This window comes from Carya illinoinensis, chromosome 3 (genome assembly GCF_018687715.1).
Source record: "Carya illinoinensis cultivar Pawnee chromosome 3, C.illinoinensisPawnee_v1, whole genome shotgun sequence".
In the NCBI taxonomy this organism is placed as follows: domain Eukaryota; kingdom Viridiplantae; phylum Streptophyta; class Magnoliopsida; order Fagales; family Juglandaceae; genus Carya; species Carya illinoinensis.
In genome coordinates this window covers 9129816-9154892 of record NC_056754.1, presented here as the reverse complement: position 1 = coordinate 9154892, position 25077 = coordinate 9129816, and the positions used below count along the sequence as shown (strand labels likewise).

The following is a 25077-nucleotide window of genomic DNA, read 5'->3' as shown; positions in this document are numbered from 1 at the left end:
TGTATAAAAAAAAAAAATGCAATTGTTGATATGGCATAAGACCAAGCTTTGTTAGCTTTATCACATTTGGTGACATGCACGTTGTACTTGATGTGTCACTTAAGTTATTGATTTCAAAATAAGCCCATGGAAGTGGATTCAAGACTCATCTCCTTGAGAGCGGAGGTACCAATATTGGGTTCAGCTTCTCAGGCCCTTTGGGATGTGGGGGACCCCCCTAATGTCTGGTCTGGGTTGTCTTCATGGGCTTGGGGCCCTAGGGAAAAATCCCCCCAACACTTAATATTTACTCAATTATCCATCAAGTCAAATATCCTTAGATTCATGCTGGCGTTGCCTGTGATGACCTGCTTTTACGTATATTTTCACTGAAGGGTTTTTTTAATTTAATTAATATATTGATTTATTTATTTTAAATTAATGTATTTTAATTGGTTTTTAATTTATTTGATGCGGTGTTTAATTTATTTAGTCGTTTTTCGATTTTTTAATCTCGTTTTCGGCGGATCTGTTTTGTTTTCCGGAGTGAGGATTGGACCTCATTTCTTCCCTCCATTTTTTCTTTTTTCTTTTTCCTTTTTCTCTTTTTTCTCTTTTCTTTCTTTTTTCCTTTTTTTTTTCTTTTTCTTTTTTTCTTCCTTTTTCCCTCCCCAGTTCTCTCTCCCGCGCGACTCTCTCTCTACCCATTTCGGTTCATTTTTCTCTCTCCGGCCAGAACCGCTACCGCCGGCCACCGTGCGGCACACCACCCCCACCATTTCCTTCCCCTCCCCCCGGTAAACCACCCCACAAATTTTCACCACCAACGGAGCCGCCGTTTAGCCAGAAAAAAGCCTATCAAGCCACACGATTTTTGCTCTGATCTGCAGCCGTCGCTCCACCTCCGGCCACCACCTCTTCACCACTTCATCACCAACTCCTTGCCATCCTAACCCACCCATTTCCGACCTCTACCAGTCACCAGAACAGCTCCCACGAGCTAGTTTCCATTTTGGGCGTTTAAGCCCTTCCTCCGCCGTTTTCGCCGCCACCCATGGCCAAACTTCACTTCCACTAGCTTCATAAATATCCTTAGACCATTCCCTATCAATCTTGAGCTTTGGTTTGTCCCCGTTCAAAAGTGGGTATTTTACAACCCATGGCTACAATGAAATTTCACTGTTACGTTGCTTTCCTTCCGCCGTTTGCAACGCCGCGAGCTTTCTAAAAATACCATATAGCACTGTAAGTATTTTATAAACCCTACTTTTAGATTTAAATATATTTTTCTCATTCAATAAATTATTTGTTGTTAGTTGGCTGATTCCGGACTGAGTTCGAGGAGTTCGGGGGTCGGATGGATAGAGGACGGAGTTGCTTGATTTATTGATTTATGGTTGGTTGATCGTTTTGTGTATTGATATCGCATTTACATGGTGCATGCACGTGCGTTTTATTTAATTTGAGAAAATCCTGTTTTATTGGCGTAAGTGGATTTTCGGGTGCGTGTGTATCACGACCCCAAGTCGGGATGGGGTATTATCCCGGTGGAGCTCCTCTGATCACTCGGAAGCGTAATAAACTGAGTGATGTCCCCTGGGTTATCGCTGGGCAACGACGGGAGTGGGGCCTAGAGGATGCTTGGCTACGAACGCGCCGGGCGCAGAACCGGGTATCGCTCTATGCACCAACTCCATGGCCCTTCACTGGCGAGGGCTAGAGGATGCTTGGCTACAAACGCGCGGGGCGCGGAACTGGGCATCGCTCGTTTAGGTGTCACATGCGTGGTCATTACCTGCGGTGTGGCACTAGAGCCAAGGTGTGCGGATGACCCCTAGGGGAGGTCATGGTGCATACGGATTAATTGGTTAATGGTTTTAGTTGGATATGGGCCAAATGTGACTTTTGGCGGGATATTTGGAAAGGTTATGTTTTTGGGCCAAAGTGGATTTTTGGCGTGTGTGGAAAAATATGATTTTATGGATTTTGTACATTGGCATTTTTTCATGCATATTGTTTGAGTTCTATATATTTTTATCTGGTGGTGTTTGGATTTTACTTACTTGCAGCACCATTTTCGGTACCGTAGATTTTGGTGCAGAAATCGAGGATGAGGAGGAGGAGGCTAAGCCCGAGGATGCGGCTTCGCCGGGGTACTGAAGTTTATGTTTTGTATTTGGTTTAAAATTATATTTGTGTTTTGTAATATTTATTTATGTATGTTTTGAACAGTTTTGTATTAAACAAGAAAAATTCTGGTACTTAGTCATAACTTTCGTTATCCGCTGCGTATTTCTTTTTGCACATTTGTTGATTTTACACACACTTGACACTCGTCGATAGGATAATGACCCGTGATGTCATCATCCGGACACCTCGATTTCCTCGTGTCCGTGCATGGGGATTTGGGGGTGTCACACTGCCATAGGTGATCAGCTGGCGGCCGAGCCTGTTGTCCTTACCTCATTGAGTCTTGGGGAGACCACAGATATCGAGCCTGTTGTCCCTACCTTGTCGAGTCTTGGGGAGGCCACGGTAGTTGTTGGAGTTCTAGGAAGGGAAGCTGGCATAGTCCTGGCAGTGAGGAATGGTCGCCATCTTTTGTGTCTACCCCCTGCTGGTGACCGAGGGTGCTCCTATTTCTTCCAACCGTAAGCCAAGTGAGGTGGTCTCAAGCAAATCTAGGGAAGGAGGGGTGGACTTACATTTTTCAAAAGATTCAGACGAGGCCATCCTAGCGTCTCCCCTGCTTGAGGGTAAAACTTGGCGAGCGGAAGCCCTAGAGTAGGTTTCTAGGCCGCTAGGGAAGCTTCTCTCTAAGGTCTCCTCTCGTTCTATGCCCTTTCCCTCGCTACATTTACTTTCTTTCTCTTTATCCTTGCCCTTTCTCTTTATCCTTGCCTTTTCTCTTCTAACTTCAGAATTCACAGGGGGTTGAATGGCTGGCCAAACATATCTTGAGCAGCCGAGAGGCAATTGAGAGGGAGAACCTGGAGCTTCAGTCCTTGGTGATGACGACTCTCCATTATGCCGGCGAAGAGAGTGGAGAGAAGCTATTTGAAGGTGGAGCGCGCCATGGCTAGAGAGTGGGCTGTGAAGGCCCAAGAGTCACTGAGCAAGCTTTAGGAGTCCCTGGACCTAGAGCAAGCAGAGAACAAGAGGCTAAAAGGCCTTAGGGAATTTGAAACTCAACGGCTCAAGATACTGGGGGAGGAGCGTTTAACCTTGTCGGCCATTACAAAGGATTGAGAAGCCTTGCTATCCACAACCAAAATCTGGGGGGATGAGGTGTTGACTGAGTTAGGAGCAACCAATAAGAGGATAGCTGCCTAGGACGTCGTTATCCAAGATCTACAGAGTGGCTTGGCGTAGGTGCAAGAGGTCGCCACTCGCTCGAGTGAACAGTTGGGGAGGGCCCTCTTCATTCAAGACGACACTTGGTCTCACGAGTACCTTGAGGGCTTTGAAAGGATGCATGACTACTTCATGCTAAACCCTTAAGAAAGTTTCAAGATGTTGGAGGCACACTTGCGGACCATTGAATTTAAAGACCTCAAGCCTGATCCGGCTGCTTTTAATCATGCCGATGAGATCGGGCGGGCAATGATTCCAGACATGTTTTTACTTGAGGATGGAGATCCTCCTGACCGTCCTTCCAGGGATGACGTTGGTGTCGACTTAGGGGGAGGTAGCTTTGAAAAGGCTGGGGCTGACCCCGCCAAGCCTAAACTGGAGCCAGGTTCTCACGAGGGGGGCCATGCTGACCTTGAGAGGGACCCTATTGCTTCTCGCAACTGATTTTGCTCATCACTATTGTTGACTCTCACTTTTTTTTCTTATTCTTTTTATTTTTATTTTTTATCGACCTTGATGTAGCTTCTTTGCCTTTGGCTCTCTGTTTGTGCAGGCCATGGGGTGCAGTGTGTCCCTTCATTTTGTACATACGTTTTGTTCCTTTTATGTATAGTACATCTTCTTTGTGTTATGATTATCCCTCTGTATCTCCAACTTCTTCCCCTTTTACAGTCAGTTTGCCTACCCTGCTACGTGGGGTTCTCTTCTAGAGGGCAACAACTCGTACTTCACCCCTTTGGTTTCCTTGCCACACACTAGCTTTTGGTTTCCCAATGACACGGGTCCAATGGTTGATGCACCGTTCATGAATCTACAAAGATCTTGGGTAGTTGGCCATTAATGCCTACCCATTACATTTCCTCACATTGATGGCGTCGAGTGGCATTTGTAGCAAGTGCCACGGGATTCGTGTTGAGTTGTTTGCGAGATTCATGCTAGATTTGGTCGGGCTATGGGATCCCCCAATCTTGGGGGATGAACCTTCGCACTTTGCCTATATATAGTGCCTTACTGTCTTGCCATATGCTATCAAACCTCCTTTCCTGCCTTTCAAGTGTTTCAAAACCTTCCCTTTCCTTTGTACTAAGCCCTCACTGGCTAATCCTCACTCTAATGAGCTTTTTGGCCCCAGGCCAACCTTTTTGTACTACTTCCTACAGTGGACTCTTGTTGAGATAGGCATTCAATAGTTCCTTGAGGCTTTTTGAGGAAACTTTTTCGAAGGCAGTGTCATCCATCGTTTCAATGAGGTGTGTTGCAAAGGTGGTGCAAGCCAAGCCTTGTGACTGCGCTATTCAATGGCTTTTCCCATCTCAGGACTCGTTGTGCAGTCCATGTTACATCATTACATCTGGGCTCGTTCCCATGTTCGGGATGGAGCAAGGCTTCTCACTCAGGCCTGGTGGGTGAAGGGGATTTCTCACGACCTGAACCTACCTTGGTTTAGCGCTTCCTCTCCTGCCAAAGGAGGAGAAAGAGGGGGCCTTTGTCTCGACCTGGGGGGGAGGGGGGCTTCTTTCAATTCAAGCTCCTCATTGTCCCACTGTGTTTGGCTCAAGCAGTGGCCACAGGGTGAAGCCTCTATTTGCTACTTCCACATAGGACCTCAATCGGTGGGGGAACAGTTTCGACTGGGGTTGGTTTCCCTGGTGGTTGTCCTTGATGGTTGTGGGTTCCGATTGCTAGGGTTGGTCTCGCCCTCCTTTCTTTATCTCCTCCTATACTTCTGGGATGGTGCCTCTCTGGTATCCCCGCTAATTATTTTATGTCGATGGTGCTGTAGCGCACCCTGCCTATTATGGTTTCTCGCGAATATGTTGTATTTTTCCTCTTTGTAATCATTCTGATGGTTGATGAGTAAAGTGTTCTTATGTTTATGCCTTCAACATTATCGCTCCTTTCTATTTTACTTGTTTGTTTTTTGCACAAGCCCCTTGCAGGCGGTAGTATGTTAACTGCTCGTTGAGGCTTGGCTCTTTTCTTTCATTTCGTTAAGTGACCAACTTCCCGTGCTGCGAGGGCAATTCCAAATGTTGGGTGGCACCCCACCGAGCCTAATGGCTTGTTCATCTGCTTACCCTCACGAGGGTTGATCACTTACTTAGGTTAAAATTGGTTAGTTGACCTTTGCATTTGGTGATTGTTGCCTAGATGAATGACACAAGAAGGGAGATGAATTAGGTTGTGTTTAAAAAATTAACAATTATAAATCAAATATACAATATACAATATAAACAAAATACGAAATAATAATAAATATAAAAAGTAAGGGTAAGAAAAAAGCAAACTTAGTATGTTAATGAGGTTTGGCCCCACTGCCTACGTTTTCTCCTCAAGCTATCCCTTAAGAATCTCCAAATTCACTATTCAACCTCCTTCAGGTGGAGATAGAAACCTATTACACATTTAAACAATACTGCTACAAAGGATCCGTGTAGAACACCCTCTACACTTGCAATCACTTAACACGTGATGATTCAACTATTCGCTCTATAGAATACTTTCTACACTTATAAGGGTTATACACACCATTTTACTAATACAAGAGATGATAGTGGGTAAGTTATCAGAGAACACTCCTCAATGAGTGAAATAAGAACAATACATTATAAACTATATCTCTTTCAAAATGAGATTAAGGCTCAATATTTAGAAAAAAGAGATTGAAAGTTTTGAATGAATGTTGCAAAAGTCGCAATGATATGTGTATGCTCTTGGTGTTGTTAATTTGAAGCTCTTAAATGATTTATTTATAGGCATATAAAACTTCATATTCAAATTTAAAAAGATTCACATATCAAAAACAATATCATTCACTTTTTCAAAAAAAATTCAAATAAAAGTTTCTTCTTTTCAATTGTCAGAGATAATATCATTCATTTTTCAAAAAATTCAAATAAAAATTTTTTCTTTTTCATTGTCAAAGACAGCATCATTCACTTTTCAAAAATTTTAAATCTAATTTTTTTACTTTTCGCATATGACAAAAGGAGTACTATTTATTTTTCAAATTTTTCAAACAAAATAGTCTACCTTTTACATAAGTTAAAAAGAGTATCAATCACTTTTAAAAATATTCAAATAAAGCATGCACATGTGAAAGATGACAATGAATGTTTTTTAATATTTTCAAAATTCAAGCCTTTAATCATGTCATGCACATGTGAAATATGATAATCAATCATTTTTCAAAATTTTCAAATTTAATTTTCAAAATATTCATGCACATGTGAAAAATATATTTTAATGCTCTATGATAAAATATTAATTTTGAGTTTTAATCATAATTTCAAATTTTTAAAAGATTTACAACATTACTCTATGAGGTTTAATGTGAATTTGTTCCCTTCTTACTCATACTTGGTTCCTTGATGTACTTGACTCTATTGTGTAGACAACTTGAACTTGAGACTCTTTTATTCTTTGAATTCGTTTGTTATCATCAAAATCCATGTGTAGATATATAATTATAGAAAACTTGAAATATTGGGTTCAACAATCTCTCCTTTTTTATAATGACAAATATTTGGTAGAATCTGAAACCTGTATTAATACTTAAGTTCCTCCGGAGAATGTGCGTTAGTTTTTAAGTAAAAGTACAAATATAATTCAAAACATATATAACAAATTTAACAATTCAGACAATGTTAATGTTCTAGTCTAAAACTTCTCTCCTTTTTGGCATAATTAAAAAAGATCCGTAACAAGTAAATGGATTAAAGAAAACGATATGTTAGTAGAAACTATAAATAGTTGAAAAATTAGAGCTGCTAGTGACTTGACAAGTGCTGCAAAGCCTTAAGAACTAATTCTATGAATTTAGTGTGGCTGGAGAAAAAAAAATTGCATAATGTTATTGACAAACGAGATTGAAGGCTCCGAGTTTCTTAAAAAAATTATCATTTTCACCCATTAGATACAAAAAAAAAAAATTACATTGCTTCTTGACCTGGGTTCTGTTTTTCTATAACGATAGTATGGCCGAGCAAGTAGCATTTTGTGAGGCAATATGTGTCCAGCATATCTTGTATTTTTTTTTATTTTTACTAAATAAAATTTGAAGAGATGATAACTTGTCTTGTTCTTTATGCTTTCTCTATAAAATCAATCTTAAAGTTCATCCAATTCGTATCAAAAATTTTTCTCATCTCTATAACTCATCTGCATTCCTTCAATATTCTCACTTTAAACTTTCAATTCTTGTCTCAATGGCTCATTCTTCTAACATTCATCTAGATCCATCCATAAGGTATTTTTCACCTTAATCTCATATCCTTTCTACAACTGCCATTGGTGCCATGTTGCAGCAAGAAAATAATAATTTGGTTAATAAGTCAGACTCCGATACTATCTACGACTTGGTGAGTCTTGGCACTCGCTACTCCTCCTCTATAGTTGCTTTTTTCCAGCGGCTATAAGCCAGAATCCATAAGGTTGAAAAGCTTAAAAAATAAATTGTTGTACTCCAGTGAATTGTTCAAGAGTCTCACACAAGGGAATAAATCTTTCGGCAGAAGAATAAATAGTTGAAATCCCTATTAGATTCTGCATTCCGCTTGCCAGTTCCCATGGATAGGGATGGCATGATATTGTATGGAGAGAATGAGCATATTAAACATGAGGTTAAGAACCTCAAATTTATGTAAAAGTATTTATAAAAATTCTCTCTATTTTTATTGACTCTGGTCTATTTTTTAAGAAATATTCATAACATGCATCATACATATTTCTCTTCTAATCATACATAATCTATCTTCTGACAAAATTTTTGTGAAAATATTTGCTAATTGATTGTGTGTACTTGTAAACTCTAGTACTATATCTCCATTCTGTACATGATCTCGAAAAAAATGATATCTAATTTCAATATGCTTAATTCTATAATGTTGTATTGTGTTCTTTTAAAGATTTATAACACTTGTATTATCACATTTGATTGAAATGTGATTATACATGAGTTTAAAATCTTCAAGTTGTTGTTTCATGTAAAGAACTTGAGCACAACAACTACCCGCAATAACATATTCTGGCTCAGCAGTAGATAATGCAATGATTTTGCTTTTTACTAAACTAGGAAACTAGTGCATGACCTAAGAAATGACATGTTTTACTAATACTTTTTCGATCAATTTTACAACTAGCATAATCTGCATCTGTATAGCTGATTAGATCGAAAGATATGTGCGTAGGATACCATAACTCTAGGTCAATTGTACCATTAAGATATTTAAGAATGTGCTTAACTGCAATAAAATGAGATTCTTTTGGAGATTATTAAAAGCATGCACATAAGCACACACTGAACATAATATTTGGTCTACTAGCTATTAAATATAATAAGCTGTCAATCATACCTCGATATACCTTTGAGTCAACTGGCTTACCAGTTTCATCCTCATCAAGTTTAGTGGATTGGCTCATTGGTATCCAATTTTTTTAGCACCTTTCATCCCAAATTTCTTGAATAATTGCTTAATATATTTTGACTAATTGATGAATGTTCAACTTTTTGCTTGCTTGATTTGCAATCCGAGAAAAAAGGTAAGTTCTCTCATCATACTCATTTCAAATTCTTCCTGCATACTCTCAGCAAAAACTTGGCACATAATTTCAATAGTAGTACCAAATATTATATCATAACATTAATTTGAATCAAAATAATATCATCATTTTCATATTTAATGAAAAGAGTTGTGTCGATTTTTTTTAAAAAAAATATTTTTCAATCAAGAAACCACTGAATCTCTCGTACCAAACTCTAGGAGCTTGTTTGAGTCCATATAGTACTTTTGTGAGTTTGAAAACATGATTTGGAGAAATATGATTTTCAAAACCTGGAAATTCCTCAACATATACATCTTCATTTATAAAACCATTTAAAAAAGTACTTTCAATTTCCATTTGAAAATTTTGAAATTTTTATAACAAACATATGCAAGTAGCATTCGAATAGCTTCTAATCTTGCGACTGGTGCATATGTTTCATCATAATCGATTCTTTCTACTTGATTGAAACCTTGGGCTACAAATTAAGTCTTATTTCTAATAATGACTCCTGCCTCATCTTTCTTGTTTTTAAAAACCCATTTTGTTCCAATAATAGTATGATTTTTTTGTCCAAAAATAAGTATCCAAATATCATTTCTTTCAAATTGATTCAGCTCCTCTTGCATAGCTAGAATCCAAGATTTATCAAGAAATATTTCATCAATATTTTTGGATTCAATCTGAGATAGAAAATCAGTATGATTGCAAATTTTTCTAAGAGATGATCGAGTACTTACACCTCATGAAAGTTCTCTCAGAATTTGTTCCATTAGATAATCTTTCACAAATTTTCATGGCTGCATCTTGTATTAAATTTTGATGATCTTTTCTGATATCTCCATATTGGACTTCCTCTATTGTGTTCTCTTTGTTGAGGTTGAAACTTTCCATGTTATTTATACCTCATATTTATTCATCAACGAATTTCTTAGAGAGTAAAGAATTAGATTCATCAAATACTACGTGCATAGATTATTGTATAATCAAAGTCTTTTTATTGAATATTCTTTACTATTAGTAGAATACTCGAGAAAGATACATTCATCAGATTATGCATCAAACTTGCCTAAATTATCCTTGTCATTTAAAAGAAAACATTTGCATTCAAATAAATGAAAGTAACCAATGTTAGACTTTTTCTCATTCCAAAGCTCATAGGGGGTTTTATCTAATTTAGACCTTAACAAAACTCTATTTATAACATATTATGCAGTACTTACCGTTTCGGCCAAAAAGTAACTAGGCAAGTTGTTCTCATTGAGTATTGTTCTTGCCATATCTTGAATAGATTTATTTTTCCTCTCTACTACTCTATTTTGTTGAGGAGTTCGAGAAACAGAGAAATTATGCACAAAACCATTTTCTTTACAAAAAGTTTTAATATTTTTATTAACAAACTGTTTATCCCTATCACTTCAGATACTTGAAATAATATATGCCTTTTCATTTTGAATTCTCTTGCATAACTTGGTAAAAGTATTATGTGCCTCACTTTATGAGTAAGAAAGATGATCCAAGTATATCTAGAGAAATTATCAATAAAAACAAATGCATAATATTTTCCTCCTAGACTTACAACTCTATTTGGTCCAAAAAGATCTATGTGTATCAGTTACAGTGGTCTAGTAGTAGAAATATGTTTCTTAGTTTTAAAAAAAGTTTTTGTTTGTTTACCAAATTGACATGTATCACAAATTTTGCTTTTAAGAAAATTTGACTTTGGTAAACCTCTCACAAGATTATTTTTTGAAAGTTTGAAAATAAGTTCCATGTTAGCATGACCTAGTCTTCTATGCCATAGCTAACTAGTTTCATTTTGAGCTAAAAAATAAATAGTATTTTGTAAGGCAATTTCTTCAAAATCGATTATATAAATATTGTTGCTTTTAAAAGTAATAAAACAAACATTACAATCATGATCATTCAAAATAATGCACTTATCTATTTTGAAAGTAATTGTAAATCCTTTATCACATAATTGACTTATGCTCAAAAGATTATACTTTAGACCTTCAACAAGTAAAACATCTCAATTATGAGAGAAGATTCATTACCAATTTTACTTATTCTCATGATCTTTCCTTTTGAGTTGTTTTCAAATGTCACGCGTCATTCTTTTTTAGATCTAAGATCAAAAAATTTAGTTCTGTCTCCCGTCATGTGTTTTAAATATCCACTATCTAAAATTATTTTTCTTGATACACAAGTTCTTTGTGTCATTCATTTATTAGTATTAGAATAAACAAGATTTTTAGGTATTCATATACTCCTAATAGTCATTGTATGATTTCTTCTAATAGGACAATCATGATAATTATAACCATTTCTATTACAAAAATTACAAACAACATGTTGTATATATGAAGAACTTGAATGATTGTAATAGTATCTTTTTTTGACAAAATTATTTTTGTAAAAAAAAATTTGAATACTGGACTTTGATGTAGAATAATTATCAAAAAAGTTTTTATAAGGTTTGTATTTTTGTTTTGGCATATATCCCAAGCTTGCCTTGTCAAAAACACATTTATGACTACTAAGAAGTTTTTCAAATTTTCTTTTTCCATTCGTAAAGTTTTCAACAATATTTTCTAAATCAGTTATTTTCTTCTTCAACTTAAGATTTTTATCTTTCAAAACGATGTTTTCTTTTCTCAAAACATCAATTTTATTTCTTAAAGAAGAATTTTTCTTTTTCAAAATAGCATACTTGATATCCAATTTTTCAAATTTCTTATATACCTCTTCCAAAATATTTTACAACTCTTCATATGAAGAATTTTCAATATTATCAAAATTTGTTATCTCAAAATCATCTTTAACCATAAAATAAAGATTTGCTGATTCTTTATTATTTATTTCACTATCTGAGCTACTTTAAACATCATCCCATGTAGCTTTCATTGTTTTCTTAACTTGTTTCGATCTTTCTTTAGCAGTGGACAATCTAACTTGATATTTTCAAGCTTATTGCATTTATAACAAATTAAATAGTCATTTTTACCTTAATTTTTCTTGGAAAACTTTTTGAATGATTTCCTCATATGAGTTTTATTTTTTTTAAGAACATTTTAATTCTTCTTGTTATCATCGCAATTTCTTCATCTTTATCATCACTTTCCTCATCTTTATCATTTTCACTTTCATGAGAAATAGTTTTAAATGTCAAGCTCTTCTATGGCTTTCATTCTTCTTTTCCTCTTTTCAATGTGTACTCATGGGTGGTAAGTGACCCGATGAGTTCACTCACTTTGAACTTCTTGAAGTCTCTAGGTTCAAGAATCACTATCACTTTTGATTCCCAACATTTTGGTAGAAAATTGAGAATTTTTCTTACTATCTCTACATTGAAATAAATTTTGCCAAAAACTGTTAAGTTATTTATGATGTTAATAAAACGAGTATCAATACTAGAAATAAATTCATCATCATTCATCTTAAACATTTCATATTCATGAGTAAAAATATAAATTTTTGATTTTTTGACTTGTGAAATTCCTTCATAAATTATTCCAAATTTTCTTTGCCGTAGCGCAAGTTATTATTCTATTAAATTCATTTTCATTGAGAGCATTATATAATAAATTTATAGCAATTAAATTCAATGTATAAAGTCTATCGTCTTCACGATCAAACTCTTCTTCTTCATTTTTGACATTTACTCTATCAATCACTTTTGTTTGAATATAAAGTCAATTTACAATGCATTTCCAGATTTCTCGACCTTAAGGCTGAATGAATATTCTCATTCTAAATTTCTAGAATGAGTAATTGTCTCCACAAAAGAGTAGAGGTCGACTACTAGATTGACCTTTACCAAATGAAGCTGTAATGTTAGTTATAAGATTTTAATTCAAAAAATAGTTAATCTTATAATAGAGCCCTTACTTTGATACCAATTGTTGTCCAAATGATTAACACAAGAGGAGGTGAATTGGGTTGTATTTAAAAAATTAACAATTATATATCAAAGACACAATTTAAACTATAAACAAAACATGGAACAATAATAAATATAAAGAGTAGGGGTAAGAGAGAAGCAAACTCAGTATGTTAACGAGGTTTGGCCCCACTGCCTAGGTCTTCGCCTCAAGCTACCCCTTGAGAATCTCCAAATTCATTATTCAACCTCATTCAGGTGGAGATAGAAACCTATTACACCTTTGAACAACATCGCTACAAAGGATCTATGTAGAACACCCTCTACACTTACAATCACCTAACACGTGGTGATTCAACTATTTCTTGTGTAGAATATCTTATACATTTACAAGGGTTATATACACCCTTTTACTGATATAAAGGCTGATAGTGGGTAGGTTATCAGAGAACACTTCTCAATGAGTGAAATAAGAACAATACAGCACAAACTATATCTCTCTAAAAATGAACAAGGGTTAAGACTCAATGCTTAAAGAAAAGAGATTGAAAGTTTTAAATGAATGTTGCAAAACTTGCAATGATATGTTTATGCTCTTGGTGTTGTTAATTTGAAACTCTCAAATGATCTATTTATAGGGATATAAGACTTCACATTCAAATTTAAAAATATTCACATGTAAAAAACAACATCATTCACATTTTCAAAAAATTCAAATAAAAGTTTCTTCTTTTTCAATTGTCAAATACAACATCTTTTATTTTTCAAAAAATTCAAATAAAAGTTTCTTCTTTTTCATTTGTCAAAGACAACATCATTAACTTTTCAAAAATCTTAAATCTAATCTACTTTTCACATATAACAAAAGGAGTACTATTTACTTTTCAAAATTTTCAAACAAAATCATCTACCTTTTGCATAAGTCAAAAAGAGTATCAATTACTTTTGAAAATATTCAAATAAAGTATGCACATGTGAAAGATGACAATCAATCATTTTTAATACTTTTAAAATTCAAACCGTTAATCATGTTATGCACATGTGAAAGATGACAATCAATTATCTTTCAAAATTTTCAAATTTAATTGTCAAAATATTCATGCACATGTGAAAAATGTATTTTAATGTTTTGTGATAAAATATTAATTTTGAGCCACAATCCTAATTTCAAACTTTTAAGAGATTTACAACATTACTCTATGAGTTTTAATATGAATTTATTTCTTTCTTGCTTATGTTTAGTTCCTTGATGTGCTTGACTCTATTGTGTAGGCAACTTGAGATTGAGACTCATTTATTCTTTGAATTCGTTTGATATCATGAAAATCCATGTGTAGATATATAATTATACGAAACTTGAAATCTTGGGTTCAACAATGATGTCATTCGTAAGGCCGATCTTGTCCAAAAACTGCTTAGCAACTTAATTCATGGTTGCCCGCATTCCTCAATGGGCACGACGTAGCATGTAAGGCTGATTTCGCTCATAGACCCTCTGTTGAGGTCCAGTGGCACTGCTTAGCAACTTAATTCATGCTTCATTCCTCAATGAGCATGTAAGGCTGGTTTCGCTCATAGACCCTCTGTTGAGGTCCAGTGGCACATAAGCCAGATAGGCCTTGTTGACCCTTGCTCATGGTGAGAGGGTTCAAGCAGTATGTACGACCAGGCATGCATTGTTGACCTTCACACTTGACAAGGGTGGTCGAGCAGCATGTGAGGCCAAGCTCACCCAGAAATCTTCTGCAGGGGTCGTGTGGTATGTATAGCCCAACACGCCTCGTTAACCCTTGCGTTTGGTGAGAGGAGTTGAGCGACGCGTAAGTTGGGCTCGCCCAAAAATATTCTACAGAGTTCATGCGGTATGTATGACCGAGTACGCCTAGTTGACCCTCGTGCTTCACGAGAAGGGTCAAACGACATGTGAGGTCGAGCTTGCCCGAGAGTCTTCTGCTAAGGTTGTGTGGTAGGTATGACCGGGCACGCCTTGTTGACCCTTGCACTTGGGGAGAGGAGTTAAGCTGTATGTAAGACTGTGGGGGAGGTCGGGCTAACCTGAGTCTAGTCCCGCCTGTTGACTCTTACGTGGATGTAGTCTATTCAGTCAGTTTGAGACTATAACAGCTCCTGTTTGTTGACGTTGTAGGAAAGGGGAGTGTGGGTCAGGCTAGTGCTGCGCCTACTCTTCATCGTGGCAGAACGGGGTAATGTTCGGGCAACTTCAGGGCCGAACCCACTTTCCCCCACAGGAGGGTCGAGATGGCCTCTGGCTCATCTCGCCCCTTTAGTACCCCGATGGGAGGTATAGTTGTTCGTCCAGTATGTCTAACTGAACCAGCTCCCATTGGTCAACACCCACGAGGAAGGTAAGGTATGTCGGACTATTGAGGACAGGCTCACACTCCACCGAGGGAGGGGTAGAGGCACCTCAAACCGCTCTCTCCCTATTCATTTCCTTGGGGGAGGTAATTAGTCGACGGTTTTAGAGCCGGATTACTCTTTGCCACAGCGAGATGAGATAATCTGTTTGGGCAACATCAAGGTTGGTCCCGCTCTCCTCTGCAGGGCAGATTGGGTTAACCCGGGGTTTATCCCACCTATTGACCTTTACGTGAAGGTAGTCTGTTCGAGCCATATGTCTAACTGAACCCCTTCCCATCCGTTGATACCATATGGAAGGTAGGTGAGGGTCGGGCTAGTGTCGTGCCCACTTTTCATCGTGCACAGAACGGGACAATGTTCGGGCAACCTCAGGGCTGGACTCGTTCTCCCTGCGGGAGGGTCGGGATGGCCTCTGGCTCATCTTGCACTTTGGTACCCCAAGGGGAGGTAAAGTTGTTCAAGCAATATGTCTAACTGAACCCACTTCTATTGGTTGAAGCCCACGAGGAAGGAAAGGTGTGTCGAGTTGTTTGGGGACAGGCCCGCACTCCATCACAGGAGAGATAAAGCAGCATTCGACATTACACTCATACCTTTGTTATCCCGCGGAGAGGTAATTGGTCGATGAAAATTTGATGTTTGAATGAGGTACTTTGTTGCTAGAAATTTGTTTGCTAAATTCCTAAAAAAGACTTCAGATGGTAAGTGGATGTGATCACCTTCAACTTGTTGAGGGTTGGCCAACCAATGATGGCATTATATAAGGAATGGGCTCTTACCACCAAGAAGTAGACCATGACAGGGGCAGTGCAAGGAGCACTGCCTACTGTCCCCTTTGGTTGGACTGTCTCTTCGAAGAAGCCTTTAAGTGGCATTGGGGCCGGTAGGAGCCGGGCTGCGTCTATTCCCATAAGGGTAAATGCTTCCCATAATAAAATGTCCGCCGAACTGATGTTGTCGATAAGAATCCTCCTTATTATGAAGTTGGCGATCTGCATGGTCACCACCAATGCATCGTCGTGTGGATAAAGGACTCCATCCTCGTCAACTTCTCCGAAGGAGATTATGGGAGCAGGTTTGCCCCTCCTGTACTTAGTGGGGCAGTAGAAGGCTGAGTAGACTTCTCGATATCGAGCCTCCCTTACATGTGCTTTCCTTTTGGATGAAGTTACCCCTTTGCTAACGAAGCCTCTTGCGATAGTGTGAATTTCCCCTATTGGGGACATCTCTCTGTGTGGTTGTTGCGGGGGAGCGAGTGGAGGTTCTTGCTCAGCCTCCCTTCTCCTCAGGCTTTTTGCTCTTCTCTGTCGTTATCCCCTGTCGGGGCTCCTCTCTCGAGAGCATCCCCTCCACGGTTGTTCCTCTTGTTGGGATGGGGGGGTGGCTGGGTGCTGCTTGGTCCCCTCAATGTGAATGACAATCAGCAGTGTTATAGGTGGTCAACTGATGGTAGGTGCAATAGCGACACTCCTCCTAGGTCGGTCGTCTCTCCTCCTTTTGGATGGTGAATGTTGATCGGTCTTATCAATACGTTGTATTCCTTGAGGTAGGCTCCTTCTTCCTTGTCTCTAGTGGTTTCCACTCAAGTTTCTCGCAAACGTGGCCTTCAATGCTTTCCCTTTACAGTCCACCTGCTCTAGCTCCTTTCTCCTCGATTCAGCCAAAGCGCAATGGGTGTCCTTGGTATTGATAAAGTTATCGGCTTGGTCCATGAACTCCTGGAGGGTCATGGGAGTTTTCTTTGCCAATTTCCCTAGGAAGCAGAAGGGGGTCATACTCCCCCAAGAAGTGCCACTAGGGTAATCTTTTCGTCCTGGTCCTCCGCCGTCATTTGTTCTTTATTTAATCAGGTCAGGTAGACCTTCAAACTTTCATCTTCCATTTGCTTGATGGTTAGGAGGAATGTCGCAGGATGCCTCCTACTGGCCATGAAGTGGGTGAGGAAGTTTTCTATAGAGCCCAACTTTAGGGAGCCAAATGACATCCTCACCGGTCCCCTTAAATTCAAGGGAAGTCCCTGCAAATCACCTCCCTGAAGAACTCATGCAGGATCATGTGGGCCTTGAAAGTTTCAAAGTGATCCACCAAGTCTCTAGTCCTGTCATATACTTCCATGGGGGGAACCCTGAACTTTGGCAGTAATGGGATTGTCATCACCTTTGCGCTATATGGTAAGCCTATGCTAATAGGCAATTGATCCATAGACAATGAGCTTCACATCCTCCTCATCACCTCCTCATACTACCCTCTAAGGTTACGAAGCTTATCTTGCATGTTCTTTCTTTCTTCCTAGTCGTTTTCACCTCTTTCTTCCTGTCTAGAATCCTTGTGCTCGCTGGCACTCGAATCTCTGTGATGTGTTGACTCCTAATTGTTGTCTCTGAGGGCCTGGTTTTCTTCTCGGAGAACATTCATTTTGTTGGTTAATATTTTCCATGAGTTGTTCCATGGTAGCTATTCTGGTCTTCATGTGTACTAATGCTGCTTCTTCTTAATCCCGCACCAAATAAGAACGGGTCCTTGCAAGCATACGAAAGGCACGTTAAAAGTTTACTCAATCCCATAGACAGCGCCACTATTGACGACATGTTTCATATGCCTAAAAGCCGGGCTCTCAGCAGTCCGAGTCTTCAGTTTCTTGGGCATGCGACAACAAAGAAAAAGTTGGAAATGGTGGCTCTTGGGTGGTCCAAGAAGCCTTCGATGCCTAAGTCAGTAATAATTTTTCAAAGTTTCAAGAAGCAGGAAATACAACAAGTAATTTTAGTTTGAAATATTCGATCCGTTTACCTGAAGGTCGGGGGTTTTATATACCCAACCCCAAGGGTCAGAAGACCATACCCTGCAGCCTGGGGGAAGGGATGTCCTCTCAGAGTCCTCTCAGCCATACTACATTTAATGCAACATAGCCCTCTAAGTTAAATAATTAATATGGCTTGATTTTCTGGTGAATTTATTTAATGCGACGTGATCTCTTGGTGTTGCTTTGGAGTCCCATCCCCTCCCTCTGGCAAGCTTTCCTTCCTTTTGTTGGTTCAGCTGCCTACGCTTCTTGTGTTACGTCCCATCTCGACCAGGCCCCATATGCCCAGTTTACATGGGTCTCAAGTCTTGGTCGAGTTGCTGTGGGGCTCTATGGGCTGAGTCTGACTTCTCAGCCCCTTGGGATGTGGGGGACCCCCCCTAATGTTTAGTTTGGGCAGGTCTTCATGGGCCAGGGCCTTGGAAAAAATCCTCCTAACACTTAGTATTTACTTAATTATCCATAAAGTAAGATATTCTTAGATTCCTGTTTGTAAAAATATATTCTTTTTTATTTTAGAGATGTTACAATTATGAAAAGAGCCCACGGAATTAAATCCACAAAAATTAAATTATAAATTGACATAATTTTATATAATACGTTAGCTTTATTTTATAATCTAAAATACCAAATTTATGGGATTCATTCTTCATTCTTTTTTATTATTACCCATCTGTAGGTGTTATAATGTAGACTCTGAATATAATACAATGTGTGAAGAGAAGAACAATCAGAATTCAAGTGAAAGAGTGGGATATTATTCTCAAGAGGAAGAAGTAATTTTCTAACTCTCATTTTTTACATTCAACGCGATTGCCATAGATTTTTATTGAGTCGTCATGGGAAGGGGCCGACGAACCCAAAAAAAAGGTAAAAGAAATAAGAAGTAACATTACAGACATGAATTTATTCTAGATGGTCGTGGGGCCTTATTGACATGAACATTGCAGCATACTGCAGAAGCCTACGCTCACTGCCTTCATTTATAGTGGTGGCGGGAATCACCGGACCCCTTGTCCTCTTCCTGTACCGGCGCCAAGCTAACTGCAGAATAACAGCAGCCCATGTCCGCCAATTTGATGAATAATATCTTGCTGTTCGTTTGAGTCTTTCATTGGCAAATTTGTAGCGGAAATGATCTGTAATATATCTAAGATGTTCAGCATCAAGGCCAAATGCTTCTGTAGGTTCAATGCAAATGAATGTTGCAGATGAGGCCGGAAGCCGGTCGATAAATGGGCGGCGAAGGCAATAGGAGAGGAGCTCATCCCCCAAAAAGCCACCAGGTTCAAGTATACTCGTTGCTACCATGCCTTTGCTTAGGCTTTGGCTGCGTTTTACACGTCCACGAACGATGAACATTATCCTTAGAACAGGATCTCCCTCTCTGATTATCTGTCTCGATGTGAATATTAGCTAAGTTAAAACAAACTCGTGGTAGTTTGTCATGAACAATGACAAGATTCTAACTGCAATGATACGCACCTTTTCATCTTTAGAGAAGACAAGAGGCTTGACCCGATCACAGATGTTGTCAAGAATGAGATCATCCAAGTTGTGGAACAGAGGAACCTAACACAATAAGATATTACGATTAGTTTAGGCAAGTTTTTCAAACCTTTTCAGGGTCCTTTATTTGCTTGGAAATTATGAAAACGCATTGATAGATGGCAATTTTATTTACCTTCTTTATGAGGTCTAGGCAAAGATAGCGCTTAATGTCTCTTCGAAGGCCTTGGGGAAGGTCTTTGATCATTTCCATCTCGTCTTCACCTCCCATGGTGGCCCATCTCTGACGTTCGAAATGGCGAACTCTTGATCTCAAACGAGATGGTAACTGTCTCCGTCTCATCCACCATTCCATGTCCCGACATCTCAGTTGCATTTTTCTCTTCTTTGCCATGACAGCATGCAGGAATACCTGGACAGCAGCAACAGGTCCCCAATGTTAGACTACACTTTTATCTCCAAGATTTCATGTTCAAGAAATGACTATTTTAGCATTGATAACAACTATTTCAATTCATGTATACACACCTGGATATTCCCAATCAACAAAGTGAAAAGCATCAGCCCGCTAAGCACAATGATTATGCTGAAAATCACTTCCATCCAGTGACTTGTAGGCTCAAGATCGTTGCCGAACGTGCTGAGAATGTAAGCATGGTTTGAAAATTAAAGCATCTTTAGATGGTCAATCTAAACTAATCTAAAGCGAAAAAGTTTGGAATAGTTTTTATGACTTCCAATTCCCACCAAGTTTTAGCACCATTTTAAGCAGAAAAAGTGATTGAAAATCAAATTCCAAGTATGAGAAGGAAATATTCCACAACTCTCTCCTGCCCTCATCACATTAGAGATTTTCCTCCAAAAAGGGGGCAATCCACCAGAAACTCAAGACTCAAATTCTGCTTTCAAGCCACAACTAGGGAAAAAACCATGAATCAAACACAAAGCAACCTCCCCCTAAATATGTTTGTGCTTCAAAATTCGGAATAGTGTTAAGGATGTCCAGCCAATAGATGGCCACCGAGGAAGCTCAAAATCTCGCCCTTGGAAGGTCAACTAGAAAGATACAATTATGTGAGTTTTATTTTTATTTTTTATTTTTGGAAAAGTGCCAATTCCATGAAGTGTATGCACCAAACAAATTCGAGAGAATCTGTACCACAAACTTTTTGTGGAGAAAAAACAAGGTGAATCTTTCATAAATTTACCTGAGGGTCATCAAGCCCCAAAATATTGGATAAAGAATCTTAACGGCCAAAGAATTGCTAGAAATGACTGGAAGAGCCCACTGGTAGATCCCATAATTGTAAGGGCCATTAACATCTAAGCATAATGGCTTTCTGACAATCGTTGTGGAGTTACCACCACATGGATTTCCTACTGTACCTGTCGGCAACAGAAACTGGTAACAAACCTCCTCGGAGCAAGACAAAGAGAGATTGCAGTTGTCACTTCTGTCACACTGCTGTCGGAGGCATGATGCTACACGTTGTATTGCCAGGACATACCAGCATCCTCCAGCAACCTGATGACAGGAAACAATATTGACCACCCATGTACAAGAACAACTCAGCCAACAAATGGGTGTGAAATGAAAGCCTTAAGAGTTCTACGAGGAGGTAGATCACAAGTAGTAGGCTTACGTGGGAGGCAATGAAATAGGCAATGAGATTGAGGCCAAATCCCCACCAAATGGTGCCAAAGATATAACCTGTGACTTTCTGCATTTTTCTCATCAAATAAATACTGTGGTAGACCTTTGGGAGGAATTGGAACAAAAAAATGAGTAGAAGTATTGTCATTATCACTTTAATTCGCTCCTCCCTGATCAGTTTCGGTACTACTAACCAAAATACAGCCTGCAAAAGGGAGAAAATAAACAGTACGAGTGAGAAACAACGTTAGAAAAAACAAAACAAAAACAGAGAAAACAGAGAATTTGTGCAAACTAACTCACTAGGTACCGCCTGAATAATTCCACCATATTTAATTTATTTTGCTTTGCTATCTTCTTTGTATTTGTCCATTAATTATAGTCATATGGTGATCCAATCCATACTCCACCAGATGAAAAATGGGCATAACAACACAAAGAAATCCACATCGACTCGTTGGGGAGCTACAATTTGAAGGAAACGCCCGCGTCGCCACATGGAGCAAAGAGCTATATATGAAAGCCGATAATTGAAGAGCGGGGAGTAAGAGGAAGAGTAGATCGAAATCTTTTGTTTTGGAGGGAAGAGTGGAGAATCTTATATATATAAGGGATTTGCAGGTTATAATTCCTCCTTTTTTAAAAAAAATTAATTTAATTTTGCTATTAATCATTTATATATCACATATTTAATAACAAAAATATATATATGACTTATAGTATATAGGGATAAAAAATAAAATTTTTCTATATGGAAGGATGGTGTGAAAACATGCATGTCTTTCGTTTCATTCGCAACACGTTCTCAAGTACACAAAACTAAGATATGAAACGTCTGTCACGTCTCTTATACATCATGCTCATATTTATCCGGGTTATTATTTTTAAGATCTAATTGAGCAATGAACGTCGACCTTCATTCATTATTAATGATATTATCATTTTATAATTATTTATATATGCAGATATATTTTATTTTTAAGTGCTTTCATTTTTATAATTTGGGAAAAAATATCTAAAAAATTTCTATAGATACCAACAATCTTTTGAAATTTCGTAAAGTAGAATCGTTTTTGAAATTTCATTACAAAAATCACAAAAAAAAAAAAAAAATTAATGAATAACAAATATTAATAAAGCGGAAAATGAAAAGCAGTATAATTATCACATGCAGCGACCTGTTTTACTACAGTAAGTAAAGTGATGGATTTTCACCGAGGATTCCTTCCTTAAAACGCAAAAACAAAAAAGAAAGGTTTTCTGCGCTGGATGATGTACGATGTGCAGTATCTCTCTGACACTGACAAGACATTCACGGTTTGCGGCCAGGCTGCTAATGATACTCGGACTTGGACTGGGCGCAGTTAAAAAAGTCTGTAAATGTGTGTGAAATTCAATTTCAAAGGAAGACCAGCGCAACGGGGGGTGTTGATACTGTTTTATGTTGTTTGGCAGAAAGGTGGCCAAGAAATGGACTAACCTGAGGAACTGGCAGGATGACGAATGCGTCGAACCAGAAGCCCTTTAGGGACCGCACGTAGTGGCCTGCGATCGCACGTGCGTCCCACACCAGTTTCCCGCACCCTACCACCAGCGATTCTCTCGACACGTATGCCAACCGAAACTGGAGCCAGAGATGGCATAGATGGACGGCGTCCACGCAAGTTCTGAGCACCGTCACTATCGCTGCCAGCCCGCCGTCCATGTAGAGGCATGGCGCGCCACCCCTCCCGATCGACAGAGCGTAGAAGAACAGTGGGTCCACCGCCAGGGCCATCCCACGCGCCAGCAGGAACGCTCGGTTCCACTGCTGCACGCGCTTGCTTCGAGGGTCCAGCACGCGCCCGAACGGCCCCGACGGAGGGCGCCGTGGCCCTGGTCCCTGTGTCTCTTTCTTGCGGTCAGGGCGGTTCTTGATGGGAACTAGGTAAGAGCCGGCCGAGGCCTCCCACTCGGGCTGGTGGGCGTGGTCGCAGCTGGTGGAGTGGAAGACCGGCACGCCGACTTGGGTGCAAGCATAACATTCGACAGAGTTGGAGATAGGGTTGTCATCGTTAATGCCGTTGCTGTGGTTGCTGTTGTCGCTGTCGCTGTTGCGGTTTGAGGAATTCTTGGAGATGAATAGCCCAATAAATCTGAGATCATGTTAGACCAAAGAAGTCAGAAAATATGAGAAAAAAGATTAATATTTTTTTATATAAATATATAATTAAATTCAGTTCAGATGAACGCAACCTGAATAATATATTATAATATAAAAACGAAACAAACTGTACACTGCGTCTTAATGATCAAAGAAGAAGAAGAAGAATGTAACCTTGAGAGGGAGAAGTGTAACTTTGGAAGGGCAGGCATGATTGGAAGATTGAGACCATGGGAGAGAGAGAGAGAGAGAGAGAGAGAGAGAGAGAGGCGTTGCAGACAGAGAAGAGTGCGAGTGTTTAACTTATTGTGATTGTGAAGTGAATAGCTTTGGGTTATGGGGGGGAGAGAGAGAGAGAGAGAGAGGCGTTGGAGACAGAAAAGAGAGCGAGCGTTATTGTGTCTGTGAAGTGAATAGCTAGGGGTTAAGAGAGAGAGAGAGAGAGAGAGAGTTTGGAAGGACGTTAATAGAGAAGGGTGTCGTATAGCAAATGAAGAGGGTAGATAGCTGTGCGCTGGTCCGTAAGGACGAAGGGACAGGGGAGCGATGAAGGAACGTGGTGGTGGTGGGGTTCCTTCCTAAATTGTCCGATGAGGCTGGGCCCAGTTACAACTTACTACTGACTAATGGCTACTCAAGCCAAGGTATATGCGCAGCCATGCATATAGTGTACGACTACTACCAAGGTTCTTACTATATTTAATATTAATTTTATGCCCAGACTCCATCAAATTTCTCGATGTGCAGTTACCTCCGGGCCTTTTCTCATACTCACTTGTTCCAACAATTTGCTCAATTCCATGTTAACTCCGAATCATGCTCATGCATGCAGTCCCATTCAAACTCAATGAGTTATTACAATTTCTCTGAAAATAAATAAATATTTTTATTTAGATCATACAGCCATAGATAAAAGTCATACAGTGCGGCCAGCGAATTGTCTATTCTTTTTTTTTTCTTTTTTTTTTTTGCTTTTTTTTCCATACATTTTTTTTATATATTTTTTTAAAAAATCACAACACTATTTAAAAATATTTTCTTAATTACTATGTAAAAAAAATGGTGGCGAGGGAGAACTTAACCATAATATTTTTCAATGCTAATTTCTTACTGGTTCACTGTACTTACCTCGCCAAAAAAGCTTTTGCCATGCACAACTGTATAGGTATATGTATTGCTCTAGAGATTTCCTATATATATATATATATGGAAGCTAGTACTACTACTGTCCACTAAATACACATGAATTGCATCATGTGGACGTAAGATCCAAAATGTGCTTCAATCTATGATCAATCTCTTCTTGATCAAGAAGAATGCTTTTGCATGCCCTAACCTCTATATAATACACTCTAAAGCCATCTTTTAATTATTTCCAACTTTTAAAAATGAGTACTTTGCCTTGCATATTTATAATGTATCTTCTCAAAGCATTAAAGCAAGAGAAAGTAATTAGTTTGCTAATAGATAGGCATTGACCCAAGACCCATAAATGAATGACGAACATGACTAATGAGTCCATACAAGAAAGCTAATAGTTCGGGTCTCCAGATTAATTAGGAGCCTAAAAAAGGAGATCTTGAACAATATTGATCGAGGTTCCGATCAACATCTTGCCCATATGATCATGTCATGTCTGGTGATCAAATATATCTCACCCAGGATCATTCTTGAATAACAAATGCGAGTGCCATGCATTGTCCTACCTCAATCCCTGGAAATTAGAAGCGTTAACAACGATTAGATCTAAAAGCCGGCGGGTTTAACGTAATAACTGACGCATTGGAAACAACGAAACCCAACTTAACCTCGGGGCGCCCAATGGC

General features: G+C 38.7%; 2 protein-coding genes across 2 annotated transcripts; both read right to left on the bottom strand.

The window, feature by feature from the left end:
- Positions 1 to 15816: 15816 nt before the first annotated feature.
- Positions 15817 to 16368, bottom strand: LOC122304445. The gene has a single exon (XM_043116720.1). The coding sequence runs from the start codon at positions 16366 to 16368 to the stop codon at positions 15817 to 15819; it is 552 nt and encodes a 183-aa protein (XP_042972654.1).
- A 2313-nt stretch (positions 16369 to 18681) lies between these two features.
- On the bottom strand, positions 18682 to 23730 carry LOC122303102 (cyclic nucleotide-gated ion channel 2). The gene is made up of 8 exons (XM_043114674.1): positions 23426 to 23730; positions 22589 to 23243; positions 21098 to 21313; positions 20663 to 20979; positions 19983 to 20094; positions 19630 to 19866; positions 19431 to 19517; positions 18682 to 19340 (listed from the first exon to the last, which is right to left on the bottom strand). Exons 1-8 carry the CDS (start codon positions 23461 to 23463, stop codon positions 18852 to 18854), a joined length of 2151 nt encoding a protein of 716 aa, XP_042970608.1. The 5' UTR covers positions 23464 to 23730; the 3' UTR covers positions 18682 to 18851.
- Positions 23731 to 25077: the final 1347 nt, after the last annotated feature.